The sequence below is a fragment of the Entelurus aequoreus genome, linkage group LG03, assembly GCF_033978785.1.
Source record: "Entelurus aequoreus isolate RoL-2023_Sb linkage group LG03, RoL_Eaeq_v1.1, whole genome shotgun sequence".
Classification (NCBI taxonomy): Eukaryota; Metazoa; Chordata; class Actinopteri; order Syngnathiformes; family Syngnathidae; genus Entelurus; species Entelurus aequoreus.
Genome location: NC_084733.1, coordinates 83785787 through 83813118, shown reverse-complemented (window position 1 = coordinate 83813118; position 27332 = coordinate 83785787). Strand labels below are relative to the sequence as shown.

The 27332-nt window shown below is 38.3% G+C and overlaps 1 protein-coding gene across 2 annotated transcripts in view; it reads right to left on the bottom strand.

Annotated features, from left to right (window-relative positions):
• Positions 1 to 27332, bottom strand: part of LOC133646994 (plasma membrane calcium-transporting ATPase 1-like) — a 52413-nt gene that overhangs the window by 11980 nt on the left and 13101 nt on the right. Inside the window, exons 3-12 of one of the 2 annotated variants that reach the window (XM_062043003.1) lie at positions 26078 to 26275; positions 20179 to 20436; positions 19927 to 20052; positions 16969 to 17163; positions 16223 to 16246; positions 5133 to 5279; positions 4816 to 5030; positions 4502 to 4744; positions 744 to 985; positions 441 to 675 (exon numbers count right to left, since the gene is read on the bottom strand). In XM_062043003.1, the coding sequence (XP_061898987.1) occupies positions 441 to 675; positions 744 to 985; positions 4502 to 4744; positions 4816 to 5030; positions 5133 to 5279; positions 16223 to 16246; positions 16969 to 17163; positions 19927 to 20052; positions 20179 to 20436; positions 26078 to 26275 (1883 nt within the window). The remainder of the gene's footprint in view (positions 1 to 440; positions 676 to 743; positions 986 to 4501; positions 4745 to 4815; positions 5031 to 5132; positions 5280 to 16222; positions 16247 to 16968; positions 17164 to 19926; positions 20053 to 20178; positions 20437 to 26077; positions 26276 to 27332) is intronic. The other variant, XM_062043004.1, reaches the window with a different exon arrangement.

Below are 27332 nucleotides of genomic sequence, written 5' to 3'. Positions count from 1 at the left end.
TGTCAAGTATTGTTGTCAAGTATCCTTATCAAGTACCCTTATCAGGATCGTTATCAAGTATCATTACCAAGTATTTTTATCAAGTATCAGGATCGTTATCAAGTATCATTACCAAGTATCGTTATCAAGTATCAGGATCGTGCTAAACATGTTACACAGCGAGAGCAAGCAGGAACAAACATGCTAGCTAAGCTAGCTAGCTGCTAAGCTAGCCAGAAACAACACCAAGAAATAGGAGCGTTTAGGAAGTGTAGATGGAAGTGCGTGACAGCAGAAAGTAAGCAGAAGTTGACAAATAGATTAATAGGAGTTAAAGATCGGTATCAGCCGATATCACTCATGAATGACCGGTATCGGGATGGGAACATCGCCAAGCACAGGAAGGTGAGGGGGGTCATGAGGGTCAAGGTGAGGAAATGTAAATGTGTGAACACGCGTACCTCCGGTCGTACGGGATCCTCGATGCCAACCACGGCGATACAGGTGAGTCCAGCCAGGATGTCGCTCTCGTTGTCCCAGTCAGGTTCGTCAGCGGGTGTGAAGTCCTTGTAGGCCAGGCAGATGGTCCTCAGACCCTCGGACGCCATGGGCTCTATCACCGTCTTCATCAGCGTCTCTCTGTCGCGAGGTTTGAAGGCTTTGGCCGCGCCGTTTTCCATCAGGATCTTGCAGCACCTGGAGTGAGCGCACAGGTAAAGGAGGGCGGGGTCTGCCAGCACGAGGGGGCGTGGCCGGGGTCTTACTTCCTGAGCAGGATCTCGGAGGCGCCCTTGCTGAACATTCGGTAGCTGCCGTCGTGGTTCTTCAGCACGGTGCTCATGGACTTCCTGACGGAGTTGAAGGTGTACACCTTGAAGAGCTTCTCCTCCGGGATGTCGTTGCGGACGCTCTGGTAGTCCCGCCGCAGGTCCAAGGTGAGTCCCAGTAAGGCACACTCGGTTTTGTTGCCCACCTGGCGAGGCAGACCGCCCTCCTTGTCGGGGGACTGGAGGCGGGAAGGAGCAAGTTAGTTTCCACCGGTTGAATGTGTGGGCGGGGCTAGTGCTGAAGTAAACAACAATAGTTTAAAATAGTTTTTACCGTAAAGTCTACGGTTGGTGTTTTTACGGTGTATTACTGTAAATAGAAGAAACGGTACCGCAGTTGGGTTTTTTTTACAGTAAAACAATGGTAGCTCTGTTGCCAGAAAGTACCAAAAAAACGTGGTACTGTTTTTACATTTCAAGAAATATGCGTCTGAGTTGACAGTTTTTTTACTGTAAAATCTAAAGATTTTTGTTTACAGTGTACGTAAACAAAAACAAAAACAAAAATATATAATATTTATCCATCTATCTTCTTCCGCTTCTCCGAGGTCGGGTCGCAGGGGCAGCAGCCCAAGCAGAGAAGCCCAGACTTCCATCTCCCCAGCCACTTCGTCTAGCTCCTACCAGGGGATTCCGAGGCTTTCCCAGACCAGCTGGTATACAGAGTCTTTCTAACGTGCCCTGGGTCTTCCCCGTGGCCTAAACACCTCCCCAGGGGGGTGTCCGAGTGGGGCGGGGGGAATCCTGACCAGATGCCCAAACCACCTCATCTGGCACCTCCTGATGTGGAGAAGCAGCGCTTTACTTTGGGCTCCTCCCGAATGACAGAGCTTCACACCCTATCTCTAAGAGAGAGCCCCGCCGCCTGACGGAGGAAACCCGAGATCTTGTCCTTTCGGTCATAACCCAAAGCTCATGACCATAGGTGAGGATGGGGACGTAGATCGACCAGTAAATTGAGAGCTTTGCCTTCCGACTCAGCTCCTTCTTTACCATGACGGATCGATACAGGTTCTGCATCACTGCAGACGCCGCACCGAACTTCCTGTCGATCTCACGATCCACACTTCACTTCTCGTGAACAAGACTCCACCTGAGGCAAGATGTCCTCCCCAACCTGGAGATGGCACTCCACCCTTTTCCGGGCGAGGATCATAGACTCTGACTTGGAGGTGCTGATTCTCATCCCACTCGCTTCCCACTCAGCTACGAATCGATCCAGTGAGCACTGAGGATCCGGGCCAGTACAACTATCAGGGCCACATCAAAAAGCAGAGACCTTATCCTATAGTCACCAAACCGGATCCCCTCAAACTCAGCGCCTGGAAATTCTGTCCATAAAAGTTATGAACAGAACCAGTGACAAAGGGCAGCCCTGGCGGAGTCCAACCCTTACTGGAAACGGGTACAACTAAATGCCGGCAATGCGGACCATACTCTCTGAGCACTCAACACAGGACTTCTGGAGGGACACTGTCAAATGCTTTCTCCAAGTCCACAATGAACATGTCGACTGGTTGGGAAAACTCCCATGCACCCTTGAGGATCCTGCCAAGAGTATTGAACATGTCGACTGGTTGGGAAAACTCCCATGCACCCTTGAGGATCCTGCCAAGAGTATAGAGCTGGTCCACAGTTCCGCGACCAGAATGAAAACCACACGACCAGAATGAAAACCACACTGCTCCTCCTGAATCTGAGGTGCGACTATCTGGCAAAGACTCCTCTCTAGTACACCTGAGTAGACCTTACCAGGAAGGCTGAGGAGTGTGATCCCACGATAGTTGGAACACACCCTCTGCTTCCCCTTCTTGAAGAGAAGAACCTCAACCTCGGGCTGCCAATCCAGAGGCACCGCCCCCGATCACCATGCAATGTTGCACAGTCGACCGCCAAAGCCACATACCGTTTGGCCTGTCCACTACCTCCAAGGTCCCATGAGCCATGATAGAACTCCTTCTTCAACTTGACGGCATCCCTCTGGAATTACCACCACGGTAGGCACCAACCACCTTGCAGCCACAGCTTTGATTGGCCGCCTCGACAAGAGAGGTACAAAACATGGTCCACTCGGACTCAATGTCCAGCGCACCCTCGTTACCTGTTCAAAGTCCTTCCATCAGTGGGAATTTAAATTCTCTCTGAAGGGAGACTCTGCTATACATTCCCAGCAAACCCTCACAATGCGTTTGGACCTGCCAGGTCCAACCTGCATCCTCCCCCACCATCGGGCCAACTCCACCCCTCTCTTCACCCAAGTGTCCAAAACATGAGACCGCAAATTAGTTTATGAACAATTTGGTCCAGAACAGTTTGGTTCAGAACGGTTTAGAGCAGTTTGGTTCATCAACGGTTTGGTTCAGAACGGTTTAGTTCATAAACAATTTGGTTCTGAATGATTTTGTTTCAGAACGGTTCATGAGCAGTTTGGTTCAGAACGATTTAGTTCATAAACAGTTCAGTTCTGAATGGTTTTGTTTCAGAACGGTTCATGAACAGGTTGGTTCAGATCGGTTAAGTTCATGAACGATTTGGTTCATAATGGTTTAGTTCATTAACAGTTTAGTTCATAACAGTTAAGTTTATGAACAGTTTGGTTTCGAACCGTTTAGACCATGAACGATTTGGTTCATCAAAGTATGGTTCCGAACAGTTTGGTTCAGAACCGTTTAGTACATGAACGTTTGAGTTCAGAATGGTTTAGTTCATGAACAGTTTGGTCCAGAACAGTTTGGTTCAGAACAGTTTAGAGCAGTTCATTAACGGTTTGGTTCAGAACGGTCTAGTTTATAAACAGTTTGGTTCTGAATGGTTTTGTTTCAGAACGTTTCATGAACAGGTTGGTTCAGAACAGTTTAGTTCATTAACAGTTTAGTTCATGAACAGTTTGGTTTAGAACAGTTTGGTTCAGAACCGTTAAGTACATAAACGGTTTGTTTTATAAACGATTGGGTTCAGAATGGTATAGTTCATTAACAGTTAAGTTCATGAACAGTTTGGTTTTGAACGGATTCTTTCATGAACGGTTGGGTTCAGAACAGTTTAGTTCTTAAACAATTTGGTCCACAACAGTTTGGTTCAGAACGGTTTAGAGCAGTTTGGTTCATTAACGGTTTGGTTCATGAACAGTTCGGTTCTGAATGGTATTTTTTCAGAACTGTTCATGAACAGTTTGGTTCATAACGATTTAATTCATGAACGGTTTGGTTCATAACGGTTTAGATCATGAAGGGTTTGGTTCATGAACAGTTTGGTTCATAACGGTTTGGTTCATAACGGTTTAGTTCATTAACAGTTTGGTTCATTAACAGTTTAATTCATAACGGTTTAGTTCATGAACCGTTTGGTTCAGTATGGTTTAGTTCAGGACAGTTGGGTTCAGAACAGTTTGGTTCATAACTGTTTGGTTCATCCCAGTACGGTTCAGAATTGTTTGGTTCATGAACGGTTTGGTTTAGAACGGGAAGTCCAAGTGTTCTGATTGTGTTTAAGGAACCCTTACAGAGATATCTGACCTGAACTGAACCATAGGATAGTGCTTAGTGGAAAAACGTAGACGGAACCAAAGCACTTGAGTCCAAAACCATCTCATCTGATCAGTGTTGGTCAATCAGACAGGTATCTCTCTAAGCCGCTGTGGCTTCCTTCCATCATCAACTTGGCCCGAAACACACACGGCTATTTTTACATCTCACCATAATCTTGGTGGTGTAGGCGCAGTTGACCCCAATTCCCAGAACCAGCAGGTCCAGAACCTTTGCGGGGATGAGGTCAGACTCGGGCACCTTCTTGTGGTAGCAGCCGGCGATGTAGGCCTGGACCACTGTCATGCGGTTCATGGTCAGCGTGCCCGTCTTGTCCGAGCAGATGGCGGTGGCGTTGCCCATGGTCTCGCAGGCGTCCAGGTGGCGGACCAGGTTGTTGTCCTTCATCATTTTCTAACACAGAAGAAGACAGTGTCAGCCTTGGTGTCCAACCTGTGGGTTCCAGGAGCTTCTAGAAGATACACCTTGACAGAGTAGGCCAGGGAGATGGTGACGGCCAGAGGCAGACCTTCAGGCACGGCCACCACCAGCACGGTCACGCCGATGATGAAGAACTTGACCAGGAACTGAATGTAGATGGGCACGCAGTCGCTGGTCCACAGGATGCCCTGCACCCAGAAGGTGTCGATCAAGAAGCGCGTGATGAGGATGAGGACGGTGAGCGCCGACATGAAGAGACCTGGCGGCGGACAAAGCGACATGTTAGATACACTTTTGTGAACCCCTAACAGGGTCAGTGACTCTGCTGCCCCCTGTGGATGAGGAGTTCTTTGACACGTACCTGCTTTGCCGATCTGCACAGCCAGCTTGGTGAGCTTCCCCTGGAGGACGGACTTGTCCTTCTTCCTCGGGCTGTTCTTCTTCTTCTCATGCTCTGCGTCCTCGTTGAGAGGCTGCATCTCCACGGTGGCGCCGTCTTTGTTCCTCTCTGTACGGGAACACGTCGACAATCGGATCTCCCGTATTTTCATTTCATTCGATGAATTCAAAGAAATGATCACAGAAACTATCCAAGAGTGGTGCACGTACAAGTAACAAAACTTAAGTTAGCCAGCTTACTCCATAAAGTTAGCCAGGTGGTTACTATACAACGTTAGCCAGGTTACTATACAAAGTTAGCAAAGTTATTACATAAAGTTAGCCAGGTTACTCCATAAAGTTAGCCAGGTGGTTACTATACAACATTAGCCAGGTTACTATACAAAGTTAGCAAAGTTAATAATAATAATAATAATAATACCTGGGATTTATATAGCGCTTTTCTAGATACCCAAAGTCGCTTTACACGTGTAGGGGGGGGGGGGGGGGGGGGGATTAAAACAACTTTATTAGGAAAAGAAACTAAGAAAAGAAAAAAAATATATAATAATAATAAAGAAACACCAAGGGCAGGGTCAGTTTGGAAAGGCTAATGTGAAGAGGTGAGTTTTTAGGGTGGTTTTGAAGGTAGGGAGGGAGGGGGCTTCTCTGATGTGCCTGGGGAGAGCGTTCCAGAGAGAGGGGGCAGCCACGGAGAAGGCCCTGTCGCCCCAGGTTCGGCGCCTGGTCTTGGGGACCTCCAGGAGGCCAGCATCACTAGACCTGAGGGAACGGGACGGAACGTGTGGCAGGAGGAGGTCAGAGAGGTAGGGTGGAGCCAGGTTATGGAGTGCCTTGTAGGTGGTGAGGAGTATTTTAAAGGGGATTCTGTATTTGACAGGCAGCCAGTGGAGGTCATGAAGGACAGGTGTGATGTGCTCTCTGGAGCGGGTTCCGGTGAGCAGGCGGGCAGCGGAGTTCTGGACATATTGCAGTTTATTGAGGGTTTTGGAAGTGATGCCATAGAGGATGCTGTTGCAATAGTCTAGCCGGGATGAGATGAAGGCGTTATTACATAAAGTTAGCCAGGTTACTATACAAAGTTATTATACAAAGTTAGCCAGGTTACTATACAAAGTTAGTCAGGTTACTATACAAAGTTAGCAAAGTTCCTATATAAAGTTAGCAAGGTTACTATACAAAGTTAGCAAAGTTATTATACAAAGTTAGCCAGGTTACTATAAAAAAGTTAGTCAAGTTATTATACAAAGTTAGCTAGGTTACTACAAAGTTAGCAAGGTTACTATATAAAGTTAGCCAGGTTACTATACAAAGTTAGCAAAGTTATTATACAAAGTTAGCCAGGTTACAATACAAAGTTAGCAAAGTTACTATATAAAGTTAGCCAGGTTACTATACAAAGTTAGCAAAGTTATTATACAAAGTTAGCCAGGTTACAATACAAAGTTAGCAAAGTTACTATATAAAGTTAGCCAGGTTACTATACAAAGTTATTATACAAAGTTAGCCAGGTTACGATACAAAGTTAGCAAAGTTACTATGTAAAGTTAGCCAGGTTACTATACAAAGTTATTATACAAAGTTAGCCAGGTTACGATACAAAGTTAGCAAAGTTATTATACAAAGTTAGCCAGTTTACTATACAAAGTTAGCAAAGTTACTATATAAAGTTAGCCAGGTTACTATAAAAAGTTAGTCAAGTTATTATACAAAGTTAGCTAGGTTACTACAAAGTTAGCAAGGTTACTATATAAAGTTAGCCAGGTTACTATACAAAGTTAGCGAAGTTATTATACAAAGTTAGCCAGGTTACAATACAAAGTTAGCAAAGTTACTATATAAAGTTAGCCAGGTTACTATACAAAGTTATTATACAAAGTTAGCCAGGTTACAATACAAAGTTAGCAAAGTTACTATATAAAGTTAGCCAGGTTACTATACAAAGTTATTATACAAAGTTAGCCAGGTTACGATACAAAGTTAGCAAAGTTACTATGTAAAGTTAGCCAGGTTACTATACAAAGTTATTATACAAAGTTAGCCAGGTTACGATACAAAGTTAGCAAAGTTATTATACAAAGTTAGCCAGGTTACTATACAAAGTTAGCAAAGTTACTATATAAAGTTAGCCAGGTTACTGTACAGTTAGTAAAGTTACTATATAAAGTTAGCCAGGTTACTATACAAAGTTAGCAAAGTTACTATATAAAGTTAGCCAGGTTACAATACAAAGTTAGCAAAGTTACTATATACATTTAGCCAGGTTACTATACAAAGTTAGCAAAGTTACTATATACATTTAGCCAGGTTACTATACAAAGTTAGCAAAGTATACTACATAAAGTTAGCCAGGTTACAATACAAAGTTAGCAAAGTTACTATATACATTTAGCCAGGTTACTATACAAATTTAGCAAAGTTACTATATACATTTAGCCAGGTTACTATACAAAGTTAGCAAAGTTACTACATAAAGTTAGCCAGGTTACTATACAAAGTTAACAAAGTTACTACATAAAGTTAGCCAGGTTACAATACAAAGTTAGCAAAGTTACTATATAAATTTAGCCAGATTACTATACAAAGTTAGCAAAGTTACTACATAAAGTTAGCCAGGTTACTATAAAAAGTTAGCAAAGTTACTGTACAAAGTTAGCAAAGTTACTATACAAAGTTAGCCAGCTTACTATACTAAGTTAGCCATGTTCTACCGGTAACAGTTAGAGATGGTAGCAGCATTTAAGTACCATCTTAAAATTCATTTATACACCCTAGCCTTTGAATAGATCCCTTTTCAGACCAGTTGATCTGCCGCTGCAAGAGGATCCCGTGCTGGTCTCCCAATGGACTGGACTTTTTTGGTGAACTTTCCTGTACCTTAGATAACTTCCTGGTAACCTGGTTAGCTTATTTGTCGCCTGGCTAACTTCCTAGTAGCCAGGCTAACTTCATAGTAACTTGGCTTACTCCCTGGTAACTTAGCTATCTTCCTTGTGACTTGGCTAACTCTCTGGTAATCTCGCCAAATTCCTTGTAGCCTTGTAGACTAACTTCCTTATATTTTGGCTAACTCCCTGGTAGCCTGGAAAAAACTTCCTTGTAGCTTGGCTAACGTACAAGTAACTTGCCTAACTCCTTAGTAACCTGGCGAACTTCCTAGTAACTTGGTTTACTCCCTGGTAACCTTGCTATCTTCCTTGTAACTTGGCTAACTCTCTGATAATCTCGCCAACTCCTTGTAGCCTGACTAACTTCCTTATATTTTGGCTAACTCCTTGTAGCCTGACTAACTTCTTGTAGCTTGGCGAACTTCCGAGTAACTTGGCTAACTTCCTGGTTACCGGGCTAACTTCCTGGTAACTTGGCTTACTCCCTGGTAACTTGGCTAACTTCCTTGTAGCTTGGCAAACTTCTGAGTATCTTGGCTAACTTCCTGGTAACCTGGTTTACTCCCTGGTAACCTGGCTAACTTCCTGTTAGCCAGCTACTCCCTTGTAACATGGCCAACATCTAAGTAACTTGCCTAACTCTTTAGTAACCTGACTAACTTCCTAGTAACTTGGCTTACTCCCTGGTAGTCTCGCCAACTTCCTTGTAGCCTGACTAACTTCCTTATATTTTGGCTAACTCTCTGGTGGCCTGACAAACTTCCTTGTAGCTTGGTTAACGTCCAAATAACTTGCCTAACTCCTTAATAACCTGGCAAACTTCCTAGTAACTTGGTTTACTCCCATGTAACCTAGCTATCTTTCTTGTAACTTGGCTAACTCTCTGGTAACCTTGCCAACTTCCTTGTAGCCTGACTAACTTCCTTATATTTTGGCAAACTCCTTGTAGCCTGACTAACTTCCTCATATTTTGGCTAATTTCTGGTAGCCTGACTAACTTCTTCGTAACTTGGCTTACTCCCTGGTAACCTGACTAATTTCCTTGTAGCTTGGCGAACTTCCGACTATCTTGGCTAACTTCCTGGTTACCTGGCTAACTTCCTCGTAACTTGGCTTACTCCCTGGTAATCTGGCTAACTTACTAGTAACTTGGTTACTCCCTGGTAACCTGCCTTACACACTGGTAACCTGGCTAACTTCCTTGTAGCTAGGCTAACTTCCAAGTAACTTGCCTAACTCCTTAGTAACCTTGCTGACTTCTTAGTAACTTGGCTTACTCCATGGTAACCAGGCTAACTTCCTGGTATCTTGGCTATCTCCCTGGTAACCTCGCCAACTTTCTTGTAGCCTGACTAACTTCCTCATATTTTGGCTAATTTCTGGTAGCCTGACTAACTTCCTTGTAGCTTGGCAAACTTCCGAGTAACTTGGCTAACTTCCTGGTTACCTGGCTAACTTCTTCGTAACTTGGCTTACTCCCTGGTAATCTGGCTAATGTCTTTGTAACTTGGCTAATTGCCTTGGTGCCTGGCTAACATCTTACTGGTATCTTGGTGAAATTTCCTGTAACCTAGATAACTTCCTGGTAACCTGGTTAGCTTATTTGTCGCCTGGCTAACTTCCTAGTAACTCGTCTAAAATAGTGGTAACTTGGCTAACTGTCTAGTAGCCAGGCTAACTTCCTAGTAACTTCTCTAACTTCCTGGTAATTTGGCTACCTCCCTTGTAGCCTGGCTAACTTTGTCCTGGTAGCCTGGCTATCTCCTTGTTAACTTGGCCAACTTCCTTGTAGCTTGGCTAACTTCCAAGTAACTTGCCTAACTTCTTAGTAACCTTGCTAACTTCCTAGTTACATAGCTTACTCCCTGTTAACCAGGCTAACTTCCTGGTAACTTGGCTAACCCCCTGGTAACCTTGTCAACTTCCTTGAAGCCTGACTAACTTATTTGTATTGTGGCTAACTCCCTGGTAGCCTGACTAACTCCCTGCCAGCCTGACTGACTCTCTGGTAGCCTGGCTAACTTCTTTGTAACTTGGCTAGTTGCCTGGCTAACATCTTACTGGTATCTTGGTGAACTTTCCTGTAACTTAGATAACTTCCTGATAACCTGGTTAGCCTATTTGTCGCCTGGCTAACTTCCTCATAGGCTGACTAACTTCCTTATATTTTAGCTAACTTCCTTATATTTTAGCTAACTCCTGGTAGCCTGACTAACTTCCTTATATTTTGGCTAACTCCTGGTAGCTTGACTAACTTCCTTGTAGCATGGCAAACTTCCGAGTAACCTGGCTAACTTCCTGGTTACCTAGCTAACTTCCTCATAACTTGGCTTACTCCCTGGTAACCTGGCTAACTTCCTTGTACCTTGGCGAACTTTCAAGTATATTGGCTAACTACCTGGTAACCTGGCTAACGTCATGGTAACTTGGCTTACTCCCTGGTAACCTGGCTAACTTGTGAGTAACTTGGTTACTCCCTGGTAACCTGGCTTACTCCTGGCTAACTTTCTTGTAGCTTGGCTAACTTCCAAGTAACTCGCCTAACTCCTTAGTAACCTTGCTGACTTGCTAACTTGGCTTACTCCATGGTAACCGCGCTAATTTTCTGGTATGTTGGCTATCTACCTGGTAACTTTGTCAACTTTCTTGTAGCCTGACTAACTTCTTTGTATTTTGGCTAACTCCCTGGTAGCCTGACTAACTCTCTGGTAGCCTACCTAACTTCTTTGTAACTTGGCTAATTGCCTTGGTGCCTGGCTAACATCTTACTGGTATCTTGGTGAAATTTCCTGTAACCTAGACAACTTCCTGGTAACCTGGTTAGCTTATTTGTCGCCTGGCTAACTTCCTAGTATCCAGGCTAACTTCCTAATAACTTGTCTAACGTACTGGTAACTTGGCTAACTTTCTAAAGTTCCTAGTAACTTCTAACTTCCTGGTAATTTGGCTAACTCCCTTGTAGCCTGGCTAACTTCGTCCTGGTAGCCTGGCTAACTTCGTCCTGGTAGCCTGACTATCTCCTTGTTAACTTGGCCAACTTCCTTGTAGCTTGGTTAACTTCCAAGAAACTTGCCTAACTTCCTAGTAACTTAGCTTACTCCCTGTTAACCAGGCTAACTTCCTGGTAACTTGGCTAAGTCCCTGGTAACCTCGCCAACTTCCTTGTAGCCTGACTAACTTATTTGCATTTTGTCTAACTCCCTGGTAGCCTGACTAACTCCCTGGCAGCCTGGCTGACTCTCTGGTAGCCTAGCTAACGTCTTTGTAACTTGGCTAATTGCCTGGCTAACATCTTACTGGTATTTTGGTGAACTTTCCTGTAACTTAGATAATTTCCTGGTAACCTGGTTAGCTTATTTGTCGCCTCGCTAACTTCCTTGTAGCCTGACTAACTTCCTTATATTTTGGCTAACTCCTGGTAGCCTCACTAACTTCCTTATATTTTGGCTAACTTCTGGCAGCCTGACTAACTTCCTCGTAGCTTGGCGAACTTCCGAGTAACTTGGCTAACTTCCTGGTTACCTGGCTAACTTCCTTGTAGCTTGGCGAACTTTCAGGTATATTGGCTAACTTCCTGGTAACCTGGCTAACTTACTAGTAACTTGGTTACTCCCTGGTAATATGGTTAGCTTATTTGTCGCCTGGCTAACTTCCTAGTAACTGGTCTAACGTACTGGTAACTTGGCTACATTTCTAGTAGCCAGGCTAACTTCCTAGTAACTTCTCTAACTTCCTGGTAATTTGGCTAACTTCCCTCGTAGCCTGGCTAACTTCTTCCTGGTAGCCTGGCTATCTCCCTCGTATCCTGGCTAACTCCCTGTTCGCCTTCCTTGGCGGGTGTTTGCGGTGTTTGTGTGTTTACAGTCCAAACACTCGTATCCAAATGATCCAGAAACGTGTTTGCAATATTTAGCTTGGGCAAGATCAAGATCATTAGAAACAGCTGTTGGTGCCGATTTGAAACGAATCCCATTAGAGTGTGTGTACCTAATGAATTGGCCAAGACATGCTAACAACGCGTGACAGGACAGCTGGTGTGTGTGCGGGCGCGCGCGAGTGTGTGTGTGTGTGTGTGTCTAATCCTTAGAGTGTGTGTGTGTGTGAGGCGCTGCTGAATGCAAACAATTAAGCATCAAGTTAACCAAACAATCCTTGCTTGAACGACAAGGAGCAGGTCAAAGCACCAACTGCCAGTGGAAAATGTGTGTGTGTGTGTGTGTGTGTGTGTGTGTGTGTGTGTGTGGGTGTGGGTGTGTGTGTGTGTGTGTGTGTGTGTGTGTGTGTGTGTGTGTGTGTGTGTGTGTGTGTGTGTGTGTGTTCTGGCAATGCTTACTTAATGGGGACATCGCTCTGTAAATGGAAAATAGGTTGAGAAATGAGCAATGTACTTTGCTGTCCTTAAAAATGGCCAACTCACAGAACTTATTACTATGTGTGTGTACGGTCAAATCTACCTAGCAACAGCGGTAGGTCCTCACAACTACAGAAGTAACATATTTTTTTTACTTTGCGTGTTTTGCATTCTGAAGTGAGGTTGCAACTCTCTACTCCCATCTAGTGCCTTCTAGCTATAGTGGAAAGGGGGGCCCTCACAACCTACTGACCAAACGTGGGTCCACACAAAGTAGGCAAGACATGTGTGTGTGTGTGTGTGTGTGTGTGTGTGTGTGTGTGTGTGTGTGTGTGTGTGTGTGTGTGTGTGTGTGTGTGTGTGTGTGTGTGTGTGTGTGTGTGTGTGTGTGTGTGTGTGTGCGGGCATGCTGATCTGAGCTCAGTAAGGTGGTTCTTAGTGGACATGGGGGCAGAAGCAGCAGGTAGAAGAAAGAAGCTGGCCAGCTTAAGAAGGCTAATCTGCTTGCTGCTAATCAGCATCAACAGAGTCAGGAGCACCTGCTGTTGCTCCGCCCACAGAGGGGGAGGGTCTGCGGGGGACTGGAGCCATGTGGGGACCACCGGAGCCATGGACTCACATGGACTTTAGCATGGTAGCTTTGGTTTGCTACTTTTACAGGTATACACCTCGGCGTCAAATGTTTTTATTACATGGCAAATGCTATCTGTTAGCATGCTAACTTTAGGCTAGCTTTTTAAGCTAAATTTATAAGTATACACTTCACTCGTATTTTTCGGTACTTGATGTGAAGTGAAGTGAAGTGAAGTGAATTATATTTATATAGCACTAGTGACTCAAAGCTCTTTACATAGTGAAACCCAGTATCTAAGTTACATTTAAACCAGTGTGGGTGGCACTGGGAGCAGGTGGGTAAAGTGTCTTGCCCAAGGACACAACGGCAGTGACTAGGATGGCGGAAGCGGGGATCGAACCTGGAACCCTCAAGTTGCTGGCGAGGCCACTCTACCAACCGAGCTATACCGCCCCAAAATTGATATATTCTACGGAGCCCCTAAAGGGACATGGGGGTAAAAAAAAAAAAATTTTTTATTTAAAAAAAATTTTTTTTTAAGACATGTATCTCGTGCGCACGAGAAACTATCTTGTGCACACGAGAAACTTTCTCGTGCGCACGATATACTTTTTATAAAGTTATAAAAAAAAAAAAGTTTTTTAAATTTTAAAAAAATTGTTGTTTTGTTTTTTTAGACATGTATCCTGTGCGCACGAGAAACTATCTCTTGCGCACGAGATACATGTCTAAAAAAATTAAAAAATAAAAAATTAAAAAATATATATATTTTATAACTTTATAAAAAGAGATAGTTTCTCATGCGCACGAGATACATGTCTAAAAAAAAAAAAAATAAAATAAATGATAACATTTTTTTTTTTTTTTTATAACTTTATAAAAATAGATAGTTTCTTGTGCGCACAAGATACATGTCTAAAAAATAAAATGATTAAAAAAAATTAAATTTATTTTATAACTTTATAAAAAGAGATAGTTTCTCGTGCGCACGAGATACATGTCTAAAAAAAAAAAATTATAACAAAATTTTTTTCCCCCATGTCTCTTTAGGGGCGCCGTAATATTCTAACATTAGGATACTAACTTTCTAAACATTTTATTCAGGTATGCATCCCAGAGTGATATATTTTGGTAGTTGACACATGTTACAGTTAGTATTTTAGCGCGTTAACATTAGCATGATAGCTTCTTTTTTTTTAGCAAATTTACACCTCAGTGTCATATATCTTGGTATTTCACTGATGCTAATGGTAAGCATAATATTATTAACATAATACTGTTAGCATGCTAGCTTTTTTAGATCATTTAGCTCATATTTTTTGTTACTTGACGCTATCAAGCCAGCGTGCTAACTGTCAGAATTTTAGTTCGGCTTTGACTCGTCAACATCCACACAAAATTTGTATATTAGCATGTTGGCTTTTTCGCTACTTTTACGGGTATACACCACAACGTCAAATATTTTATTACTTGACAAATGCTATCTGTTAGCATGCTAACTTTAGTAGGCTTCAGTCATATTTTTAGGTACTTGATGTATTCTATCATTAGCATACTAACTTTCTAAACATTTAATTCAGGAATGCATCGCAGAGTGATATATTTTGGTACTTGACGCATGTTACGGTTAGTATTTTAGCGCGTTAACATTAGCATGATAGCTTTTCTTTAGCAAATTTACACCTCAGTGTCATATATTTTGGTACTTTACTGATGCTAACGGCAAGCATAATATTGTTATTATGTTAGTATATTGTTCCCCCACAAAATTTGTATATTAGCATGTTTACTTTTTTGCTACTTTTACAGGTATACACCTCAGCGTCAAATATTTCATTACTTAACAAATGCTACCTGTTAGCATGCTAATTTTAATAGGCTAGCTTTTTAAGCTAAATTTATAAATATACACTTCAGTCGGATTTTTGGTACTTGATGTATTCTAACATTAGCATACTAACTTTCTAAACATTCTATTCAGGTATGCATCGCAGAGTGATATATTTTGGTACTTGACGCATGTAACAGTTAGTATTGTAGCGTGTTAACATTAGCATGCTAGCTTTTTTATCTAGTGTACACCAGCTAGAAGCTGACAGAAGCATTTAGTACCAATTAGAAGTAGTTAGAAGCCTTTAGTACCAATTAGAAGTAGTTAGAAGCCTTTAGAACATAGAAGTAGTTAGAAGCCTTTAGAACTTAGAAGTAGTTAGAAGACTTTAGAACTTAGAAGTAGTTAAAAGCCTTTAGAAACTAGAAGTAGTTAGATGCCTTTAGAACCAGTTAGAAGCTGATAGAAGCAGCTAGAACCCTTTAGAACATTTAGAAGCCATTAGAACCAGTTAGAAGCAGTTACAAAAGCAGTTAGAAGCCATTATAACTAATTAGAAGCTGACAAAAGCCTGTAGGACCAGTTAAAATCCATTACAGCGAGTAAGAATCAGTTAGAATCTGACAGAAGCATTTAGAACCAATTAGAAGTAGTTAGAAGTCTTTAGAACCAGTTAAAAGCCATTAGAAGCTTTTAGAACCATTTAGAAGTAGTTAAACGTCTTTGGAACCTAGAAGTACTTAGAAGCCTTTAGAACTTATAAGACGCTAGAAGCCTTTAGAACTTAGAAGTAGTTAGAAGCCTTTAGAACTTAGAAGTAGTTAGAAGCCTTTATAACCAGTTAGAAGCTGACATGAACAGCTCGAACCCTTTAGAACATTTAAAAGCCATTGGAAGCTGTTACAAAAGCAGTTAGAAGCCTCATAGCCAATTAGAAGCAGACAGAAGCCTATAGGAACCGTTAAAACCCATTAGAGCGAAGAAGAATCAGTTAGAAGCTGACAGAAGCATTAAGAACCGATTAGAAGCATTTAGAAGCCTTTAGAACCAGTTAAAAGCAATTAGAAGCATTTAGAACCTATTAAGAGCCTATAAAATCAGTTAGAAGCTGACAGAAGCAATTAAATACAATTAGAAGTAGTTAGAAGCCTTTAGAACCAATTAGAAGTAGTTAGATGCCTTTAGAACCAAATAGAAGCAGTTACAAAAGCAGTTAGAAGCCTTTAGGACCAGTTAAAAGCCTACAGAACCAGTTAGAAGGCGACAGAAGCATTTAGAACCAAATAGAAGCAGTTGGAAGCCTTCAGAGCCAATTAGAAGCTGACAGAGGCCTATAGAAGCAGTTAAAAGCCGTTAGAGCCAATAAAAAGCAGTAAAAAGCTGAAAGAAGCAGTTAAATGTCGCTTACCTTTCTTGGCTTTTTTCTCCTTGGCTGTAAAAGTGTAACAGCTGATGATGGATTTTTGTATTAGCTCAGTTACAATACATTATATTATTATATATTATATTATATTGTACTATATTATATTATACTATTATTTACTATATTATATATATATATAGTATATTATTATATCATATCATAATTTGTTATATTATATTGAATTATATTATTATAATGTTATATTTTATTATATTATATCATATTATATTATCATTTATTATATAGTACTATATTATATTATAATATGTTATATTGTATAATTTTATATTATAATATTGTATTATATCATACTACATTTTATTATATTATTTGAGATTATAGTGTAATATATTATAATATGTTATATTATAGTATGTTATATTATATCATATCATATCATTCATTTTATATAATTATATTATATGATAATATATCATATCATATTATATTATATTATAATATCTTATATCATATTATATTATATTATAATATCTTATATGAAATGGCATGATATTGTATATTATAATATGTTATATTATATTATATTATATTATATTATATTATATCATCATATCATATTATATTATTATACTATATTATATAATAATATATCATATCATACAATATATTATAGTATATTATATAATATTATGTTAAATGATATTATTAAATATTTTATTATTATGAAAATATTGTTATTATGAGGTATGGCGACAACAAACGAGACGTACCTTTCTTGTCTTTCTTCCTCTTCTTGAGCTCCTCTTTCCTTTTGCTCCTCTTCTTCTTCTCCTTCTCAGCCTTGTCCTCGTCGCCGCCCTCCCCGTCCTCGCCGGCGCCCAGCAGGGCAAAGATGATGCCCGTCTGAGAGTTGACGCCCACCGCCGTCACCACCACCTTGCCCGAGCCCTCCATCACGTGCGTGCCTGCGGGCGCCCCACAACATGTGTTTGTCTGTTAGGTACGTCCTGGTTTATACACAGGTGGGCCAAAAACTACCAGCAATAGGGTACCAAAAAGTACCCAGTAGAAGGGTACCAAAGAAGTATCCAACAAAAGGATATCGAAAAATAACCAGCAGTAGGGTACCAAAAAAAGTACCCAACAGAAGGGTACCAAAAAAGTACCCAGCAGTAGGGTACCAAAAAGTTCCCTGCAGTAGGGTACCAAAAAGTACCCAGCAGGAGGGTACTAGAAAAGCACACTGCAGTAGGGTGCCAAAAAGTACCCCACTGGAGGGTACTAGAAAAGTACACCACAGTAGGGTGCCAAAGTTTATACAGCAACAGGGTACCAAAAAGTACCCTGTAGTAGGGTACCAAAAAAGTAACCAGAAGAAGGTACTAAAAAAGTACACTGCAGTAGGGTACCAAAACTGCATGCAGCAATAGGGTACCAAAAAGTAACCACCAATGGGGTACCAAAAAGTACCCAGCAATAGGGTACCAAAAAGTACCCTGCGGTACGGTACCAAAAAAGTACCCGGAAGAAGGTACCAAAAAAGTACCCCACAGAAGGCTACCTAAAAAGTACCCAGTAGAAGGGTACCAAGAAAAGTACCCAGCAGAAGGGTACCAAAAAGGCACACAGCACAAGGGTACCAAAAAAGTACCCAGCAGAAAAGTATCAAAAAAGTACCCAGCAGGAGGGTACCAAAAAATTACACAGTTATGTTGGTGCCAAACGATCGGTGCTAAAGATGGAGGTGTAAAGACGGATGTGTAAAGATGGAGGTGTAGAGATGGAGGTGTAAAGATGGAGGTGTGAAGATGGAAGTGTAGAGGTGGAGGTGTAAAGATGGAGGTGTAGAGGTGGAGGTGCAAAGATGAAGGTGTAGAGATGGAGGTGTAAAGGTGGAGGTGTAAAGATGGAGGTGTAGAGAGGGAGGTGTAAAGGTGGAGGTGTAGAGATGGAGGTGTAAAGATGGAGGTGTGAAGATGGAAGTGTAGAGGTGGAGGTGTAAAGACGAAGGTGTAGAGATGGAGGTGTAAAGATGGAGGTGTAAAGGTGGAGGTGTAAAGATGGAGGTGTATAGATGGTGTAAAGATGGAGGTGTAAAGGTGGAGGTGTAAAGATGGAGGTGTAGAGATGGAGGTGTAAAGATGGAGGTGTAAAGGTGGAGGTGTAAAGGTGGAGGTGTAGAGATGGAGGTGCAAAGATGGAAGTGTAAAGATGGAGGTGTAGAGATGGAGGTGTAAAGATGGAGGTGTAGAGATGGAGGTGTAGAGATGGTGTAAAGATGGAGGTGTAAAGGTGGAGGTGTAAAGATGGAGGTGTAGAGATGGAGGTGTAAAGATGGAGGTGTAGAGATGGAGGTGTAAAGATGGAGGTGTAGAGATGGTGTAAAGATGGAGGTGCAAAGGTGGAGGTGTAAAGGTGGAGGTGTAGAGATGGAGTTGTAAAGATGGAGGTGTAAAGATGGAGGTGTAGAGATGGAGGTGTAAAGATGGAGGTGTAGAGATTGAGTTGTAAAGATGGAGGTGTAGAGATGGAGGTGTAAAGGTGGAGGTGTAAAGATGGAGGTGTAGAGATGGAGGTGTAAAGGTGGAGATGCAAAGATGGAGGTGTAGAGATGGAGGTGTAAAGATGGAGGTGTAGAGATGGAGGTGTAGAGATGGAGGTGTAAAGGTGGAGGTGTAGAGATGGAGGTGTAAAGGTGGAGGTGTAGAGATGGAGGTGTAGAGATGGAGGTGTAAAGATTGAGGTGTAGAGATGGAGGTGTAAAGATGGAGGTGTAGAGAGGGAGGTGTAAATGAGGCGGTGTAGAGATGGAGGTGTAGAGATGGAGGTGTAGAAATGGAGGTGTAAAGATGGAGGTGTGAAGATGGAAGTGTAGAGGTGGAGGTGTAAAGACGAAGGTGTAGAGATGGAGGTGTAAAGATGGAGGTGTAAAGGTGGAGGTGTAAAGATGGAGGTGTATAGATGGTGTAACGATGGAGGTGTAAAGGTGGAGGTGTAAAGATGGAGGTGTAGAGATGGAGGTGTAAAGATGGAGGTGTAAAGGTGGAGGTGTAAAGGTGGAGGTGTAGAGATGGAGGTGCAAAGATGGAAGTGTAAAGATGGAGGTGTAGAGATGGAGGTGTAAAGATGGAGGTGTAGAGATGGAGGTGTAGAGATGGTGTAAAGATGGAGGTGTAAAGGTGGAGGTGTAAAGATGGAGGTGTAGAGATGGAGGTGTAAAGATGGAGGTGTAGAGATGGAGGTGTAAAGATGGAGGTGTAGAGATGGTGTAAAGATGGAGGTGTAAAGGTGGAGGTGCAAAGGTGGAGGTGTAGAGATGGAGTTGTAAAGATGGAGGTGTAAAGATGGAGGTGTAGAGATGGAGGTGTAAAGATGGAGGTGTAGAGATTGAGTTGTAAAGATGGAGGTGTAGAGATGGAGGTGTAAAGGTGGAGGTGTAAAGATGGAGGTGTAGAGATGGAGGTGTAAAGGTGGAGATGCAAAGATGGAGGTGTAGAGATGGAGGTGTAAAGATGGAGGTGTAGAGATGGAGGTGTAGAGATGGAGGTGTAAAGGTGGAGGTGTAGAGATGGAGGTGTAAAGGTGGAGGTGTAGAGATGGAGGTGTAAAGAAGGAGGTGTAGAGATGGAGGTGTAAAGATGGAGGTGTAAAGATTGAGGTGTAGAGATGGAGGTGTAAAGATGGAGGTGTAAAGAGGTGAGTGGGTAAAAAAAGATGGAGTGGAGCACCTGACAGCAACATAGGATCTTTGTCCTGACTCTTCTTCACGTGATCCGACTCTCCCGTCAGTGAGCTCTCATCAATCTTCAGGTCGTTGCCTTGGATCAGGATGCCGTCAGCGGGGAGCAGATCACCTGGAAGGACAGGCGGCGCATAAGACACACACACACACACACACACACACACACACACACACACACACACACACACACACACACTCACACACACACACACACGCACGCACGCACACACACACTCACCGTATTTGACCTGGGCGATGTCGCCGACCACAATGTCGGCCACGTTGATGTGGGTCAGCTGACCCGCCCTGACCACGGAGAACTTCTGCTCCTGCTCGATGCGATTCTGCAGACCACGGAACTGTTTCTCCTTGCTCCAGTCGTTGAAGGCGGTCACCAGGACCACACACACCACCGACAGCAAGATGGCCGCGCCCTCGATCCAGCCCGCCTCCGCCTCGCCCTCCTCGCCCCCGCCGCCCGCCGCCTTGCCACAACCTGACCCCAGATTACATAACCTCGTTTATTCATACTTTACTGGGACAGAAATACTGGACAATAGTTTATAAATAATACAGAGTGACCCCAATAATAAATCCAAAGTGTTGATGAATAATAACCCACTTTATTAGGTACACACTCCATTATAATATATTATAATATTCAATCATTCATTTTATTATTTGTATTGTAGTTTGTGTAGTTTGTTGGAGAGTCAAAATAAAATACAGCAAAATAACATTACATTTAATTAAATTATTCATATAAATGTATCATTAATTTATCATTATTATAGCATTTATAGTTTGTGTAGTTTGTTGGAAAGTCAAAATAAAATACAGCAAAATATCATTACATTTAATTAAATTATTCATATAAATGTATCATTAATTTGTCATTATTATAGCATTTATAGTTTGTGTAGTTTGTTGGAAAGTCAAAATAAAATACAGCAAAATATCATTACATTTAATTAAATTATTCATATAAATGTATCATTCATTTGTCATTATTATAGCATTTATAGTTTGTGTAGTTTGTTGGAGAGTTAAAATAAAATACAGCAAAATATTATAAAAATTTAATTAAATTAATCATATAAATTTACCATTAACTTATCATTATTATAGCATTTATAGTTTGTGTAGTTTGTTGGAGAGTCAAAATAAAATGGAGCAAAATATCATTACATTTAATTAAATAATCATATAAATATATAATTAATTTATTATTATTATAGCATTTATAGTTTGTGTAGTTTGTTGGAGAGTTAAAATGAAATACAACAAAATATCATTAAATTATTAATATAAATTAATCATTAATTTATCATTATTATAGCATTTATAGATTGTGTAGTTTGTTAGAGAGTCAAAATAAAATACAGCAAAATATCATTAGATGTAATTAAATTATTCATACAAATTTATCATTAATTCATCATTATTATAGCATTTATAGTTTGTGTAGTTTGTTGGAGAGTCAAAATAAAATACAGCAAAATATCATTAAAATTAATTAAATCATTCATATAAATGTAGAATTAATTTATCATTATTATGGCATTTATAGTTTGTGTAGTTTGTTGGAGAGTCAAAATAAAATACAGCAAAATATCATTAAATTTAATTAAATTATTCATATAAATGTATCATTAATTTATCATTATTATAGCATTTATAGTTTGTGTAGTTTGTTGGAGAGTTGAAATAAAATACAGCAAATTATTATTAAATTTATATAAATTAATCACATAAATTTAGCATTAATTTATCATTATTATAGCATTTATAGTTTGTGTAGTTTGTTGGAGAGTCAAAATAAAATGGAGCAAAATATCATTACATTTAATTAAATAATCATATAAATAGATAATTAATTTGTTATTATTATAGCATTTATAGTTTGTGTAGTTTGTTGGAGAGTTAAAATAAAGTACAACAAAATATCATTAAATTAGTCATATAAATTAATCATTAATTTATCATTATTATAGCATTTATACATTGTGTAGTTTGTGAGAGAGTCAAAATAAAATACAGCAAAATATCATTAAAATTAATTAAATCATTCATATAAATGTAGAATTAATTTATCATTATTATGGCATTTATAGTTTGTGTAGTTTGTTGCAGAGTCAAAATAAAATACAGCAAAATATCATTAAATTTAATTTAATTATTCATATAAATGTATCATTAATTTATCATTATTATAGCATTTATAGTTTGTGTAGTTTGTTGGAGAGTTGAAATAAAATACAGCAAATTATTATTAAATTTATATAAATTAATCACATAAATTTATCATTAATTTATCATTATGATATCATTTATAGTTTGCGTAGTTTGTTGGAGAGTAAAAAAAATACAACAAAATATTATTAAATTTAATGAGATTATTCATATAAATTTATCATTATTGTGTTTCTAGTTTGTGTAGTTTGTTGGAGAGTCAAAATAAAATACAGCAAAATATTAAATATATATAAATTATTCATTTAAATTCGTCATTGATTTATCATTATTACAGCATTTATAGTTTGTGTAGTTTGTTGGAGAGTCAAAATGAAATACAGCAAAATATCATTAAAATTAATTAAATTATTCATATAAATTTATAATTAATTTATCATTATTATAGCATTTATTGTTTGTGTAGTTTGTTGGAGAGTCAAAATAAAATACAGCAAAATATCATTAAATTTAATTTAGTTATTTATATAAATGTATCATTAATTTATCATAATTATAACATTTATAGTTTGTGTAGTTTGTTGGAGAGTCAGAATAAAATAGAGCAAAATATCATTATATTTAATTAAATAATCATATACATTTATCATTAATTTGTCATTATTATAGCATTTATGTTTGTTGGAGACTTAAAATAAAATAATACATTTAATGAAATTATTCTTATAAATGTATCATTATTGTGTTTCTAGTTTGTGTAGTTTGTTGGCGAGACAAAATAAAATACAGAAAAATGTCACTAAATCTAATTAAATTAATCATATAAATGTATCATTAATTTATCATTATTATAGCATATATAGTTTGTGTAGTTTGTTGGAGAGTCATAATAAAATACAACAAAATATCATTACATTTATTTAAATTATTCATATAAATGCATCATTATTGTGTCTCTAGTTTGTGTAGTTTGTTGAAGAGTCAGAATAAAATACAGCAAAATATAATTCAATTTAATGAAATTATTCATATAAATCTATCATTAATTTATCGTTACTATAGCATTTATAGTTTGTGTAGTTTGTTGGAGAGTCAAAATAAAATACAGCAACTAAATTATTCATATACATTTATAATTAATTCATCATTATTATAGCATTTATAGTTTGTGTAGTTTGTTGGAGAGTCAGAATAAAATACAGCAAAATATCATTAAAATTAATTAAATCATTCATATAAATGTAGAATTAATTTATCATTATTATGGCATTTATAGTTTGTGTAGTTTGTTGCAGAGTCAAAATAAAATACAGCAAAATATCATTAAATTTAATTTAATTATTCATATAAATGTATCATTAATTTATCATTATTATAGCATTTATAGTTTGTGTAGTTTGTTGGAGAGTTGAAATAAAATACAGCAAATTATTATTAAATTTATATAAATTAATCACATAAATTTATCATTAATTTATCATTATGATATCATTTATAGTTTGCGTAGTTTGTTGGAGAGTAAAAAAAATACAACAAAATATTATTAAATTTAATGAGATTATTCATATAAATTTATCATTATTGTGTTTCTAGTTTGTGTAGTTTGTTGGAGAGTCAAAATAAAATACAGCAAAATATTAAATATATATAAATTATTCATTTAAATTCGTCATTGATTTATCATTATTACAGCATTTATAGTTTGTGTAGTTTGTTGGAGAGTCAAAATGAAATACAGCAAAATATCATTAAAATTAATTAAATTATTCATATAAATTTATAATTAATTTATCATTATTATAGCATTTATTGTTTGTGTAGTTTGTTGGAGAGTCAAAATAAAATACAGCAAAATATCATTAAATTTAATTTAGTTATTTATATAAATGTATCATTAATTTATCATAATTATAACATTTATAGTTTGTGTAGTTTGTTGGAGAGTCAGAATAAAATAGAGCAAAATATCATTATATTTAATTAAATAATCATATACATTTATCATTAATTTGTCATTATTATAGCATTTATGTTTGTTGGAGACTTAAAATAAAATAATACATTTAATGAAATTATTCTTATAAATGTATCATTATTGTGTTTCTAGTTTGTGTAGTTTGTTGGCGAGACAAAATAAAATACAGAAAAATGTCACTAAATCTAATTAAATTAATCATATAAATGTATCATTAATTTATCATTATTATAGCATATATAGTTTGTGTAGTTTGTTGGAGAGTCATAATAAAATACAACAAAATATCATTACATTTATTTAAATTATTCATATAAATGCATCATTATTGTGTCTCTAGTTTGTGTAGTTTGTTGAAGAGTCAGAATAAAATACAGCAAAATATAATTCAATTTAATGAAATTATTCATATAAATCTATCATTAATTTATCGTTACTATAGCATTTATAGTTTGTGTAGTTTGTTGGAGAGTCAAAATAAAATACAGCAACTAAATTATTCATATACATTTATAATTAATTCATCATTATTATAGCATTTATAGTTTGTGTAGTTTGTTGGAGAGTCAGAATAAAATACAGCAAAATATCATTACATTTAACTAAATTATTCATATAATTTATAATCAATTTATTATTATTATCATAGCATTTATAGTTTGTGTAGTTTGTTGGAGAGTCAAAATAAAATACAACAAAATATCCTTAAGTTTTATTATGTTAAATTATTCATTAACCATCTTATCATTTCATCATTAATTACAAAATATTATAGTATTTACTGTATAGTTTGTTGACAAGTTAAAAAAAAATACAGCAAAATACAATTCAATTTAATCATTATTAATCATATAAACTGATCATTATTATAGCATTTATAGGTTGTATAGTTTGTTGGAGAGTCAAAATAAAATAGGGAAAAATATCAATAAATGTAATTAAATTAGTAATTTATCATAAAAATGTATCATTTATTTATTATTATTATAGCATTTATTGTTTGTGTAGTTTGTTGGAAAGTCAGAATAAAATACAGCAAAATACAATTAAAATGTATTAACTTAATCATTAACCATCTTATCAATTCATCATTAATTGAAAAATATATAATTTACTGTTTAGTTTGTTGGTAATTAAAAATTAAATACAGCAAAATACACTTAAAGGTAATCATTATTAATCATATAAATGTATCATTAATTCATCATTATATTATTGTGTTTCTATTGTGTGTAGTTTGTTGGAGAGTCAGAAAAAAATACAGCAAAACACAATTAAATCTAATGATATCAAATGCATCTTTATTTATTATTACTAATTATAATTTTTTATAGCATTTATAGTTTCTGGAAAGTCAAAGTAAAGCATAATAGGACTAAATTAAACTATATTGAATTATTAATTATTTATCCTATCAATTCATCACCAATTTATACTTATGATAGTATTTTTGTGTAGTTAGATAGCCAGTCATATTAAATACAATTATATTAAATAATCATTATTTAGCATATAAGTAAATGTATCATTCATTTTAATATCACTATTATTGCACTTCTACTCTGGAAAAAAATACCTGCCCGGGAATTCACCGTAAAAATACAGTCACAATGTGTTTTTTTTTTTACAAAATAAATCTAAATAAATTGTATCGTGTAATTGTGTTGAATTAAATTATATTGTATTAAATGTAATTTAATTCTGTTTTATTTTGCTATATTTAATAGAATAAAATGTAATTAAATTTAACTAAACTTTATTGTATTCATGCATGGAATCGAAGTGTAAGGGTATAAAAGTAGAATGTTTTGGGTACGACCACAGACGTCAACAGAATAGTGCATGAATGAATGAATATGAATAAGTGAGGGTGTTTACAAAGAGCTACTGAAGATGCGCACCAACACATCTGGTGAAACATCTGTGCGGGGGGGGGTGAGAGGTCAGAGGTCAGAGGCGACTCACTCACTCTGTCTGTCCACGTCTGGCGGTCTGTAGAAAGAAAGGCCAAGAGAGACGATGGCGGCCACTTCCAGGATGATGAGCGTGACATCCTGCAGTGCCTCCCACACTAACTGCACAAAGGTTTTTGGCTTTTTGGGGGGGATGACGTTCTGTCCGAACACCTGCTTCCTTCGGTCCAAGTCCTCCCACGTTGCATCCACACCTGCAACACATCACCACACTCGTTACAATAACATCCTGGTTATGTTTGACTTTTTCCTCCGTGTTTGTGTTTGACTTCCTGTCAGCGCTCTTATTTTGGTGCAGTTTCCTGCTTGTCTCCCTGAGCGCTGTTTCCCCTCACCTGCGGCTGATTGGCAGCCTGGCCACACCTGATCACGTGAAGAAGAGTCAGGACAAAGATCCTATGTTGCTGTCAGGTACTCCACTCCATCTTTTTTTACCCACTTACCTCTTTACACCTCCATCTCTACACCTCCATCTCTACACCTCCATCTTTACACCTCCATCTCTACACCTCCATCTCCACACCTCCATCATTGCACCTCCATCTCCACACCTCCATATTTACACCTCCATCTCTACACCTCCATCTCTACACCTCCATATTTACACCTCCATCTCTACACCTCCATCTTTACATCTCTACACCTCCATCTTTACACCTCGATCTTGACATCGCCACCTCTACACCTCCATCTTTACACCTCCATCTCCACACCTCCATATTTACACCTCCATCTCTACACCTCCATCTCTACACCTCCATCTTTACATCTCTACACCTCCATCTTTACACCACGATCTTGACATCGCCATCTCTACACCTCCATCTTTAAACCTCCATCTTCACACCTCCATCTTTACACCTCCATATTTACACCTCCATCTCTACACCTCCATCTTTACACCTCCATATCCACACCTCCATCTCTACACCTCCATCTCTACACCTCCATCTTTACACCTCCATCTTTACATCGCCATCTCTACACCTCCATCTTTAAACCTCCATCTTCACACCTCCATCTTTACACCTCCATCTCCACACCTCCATCGTTACACCTCCATCTTTACACCTCCATCTTTGCATCGCCATCTCTACACCTCCATCTTTACACCTCCATCTTCACACCTCCATCTTTACACCTCCATCTCCACACCTCCATCTTTACACCTCCATCTCTACACCTCCATCTTTACACCTCCATCTTTACATCGCCATCTCTACACCTCCATCTTTACACCTCCATCTTTAC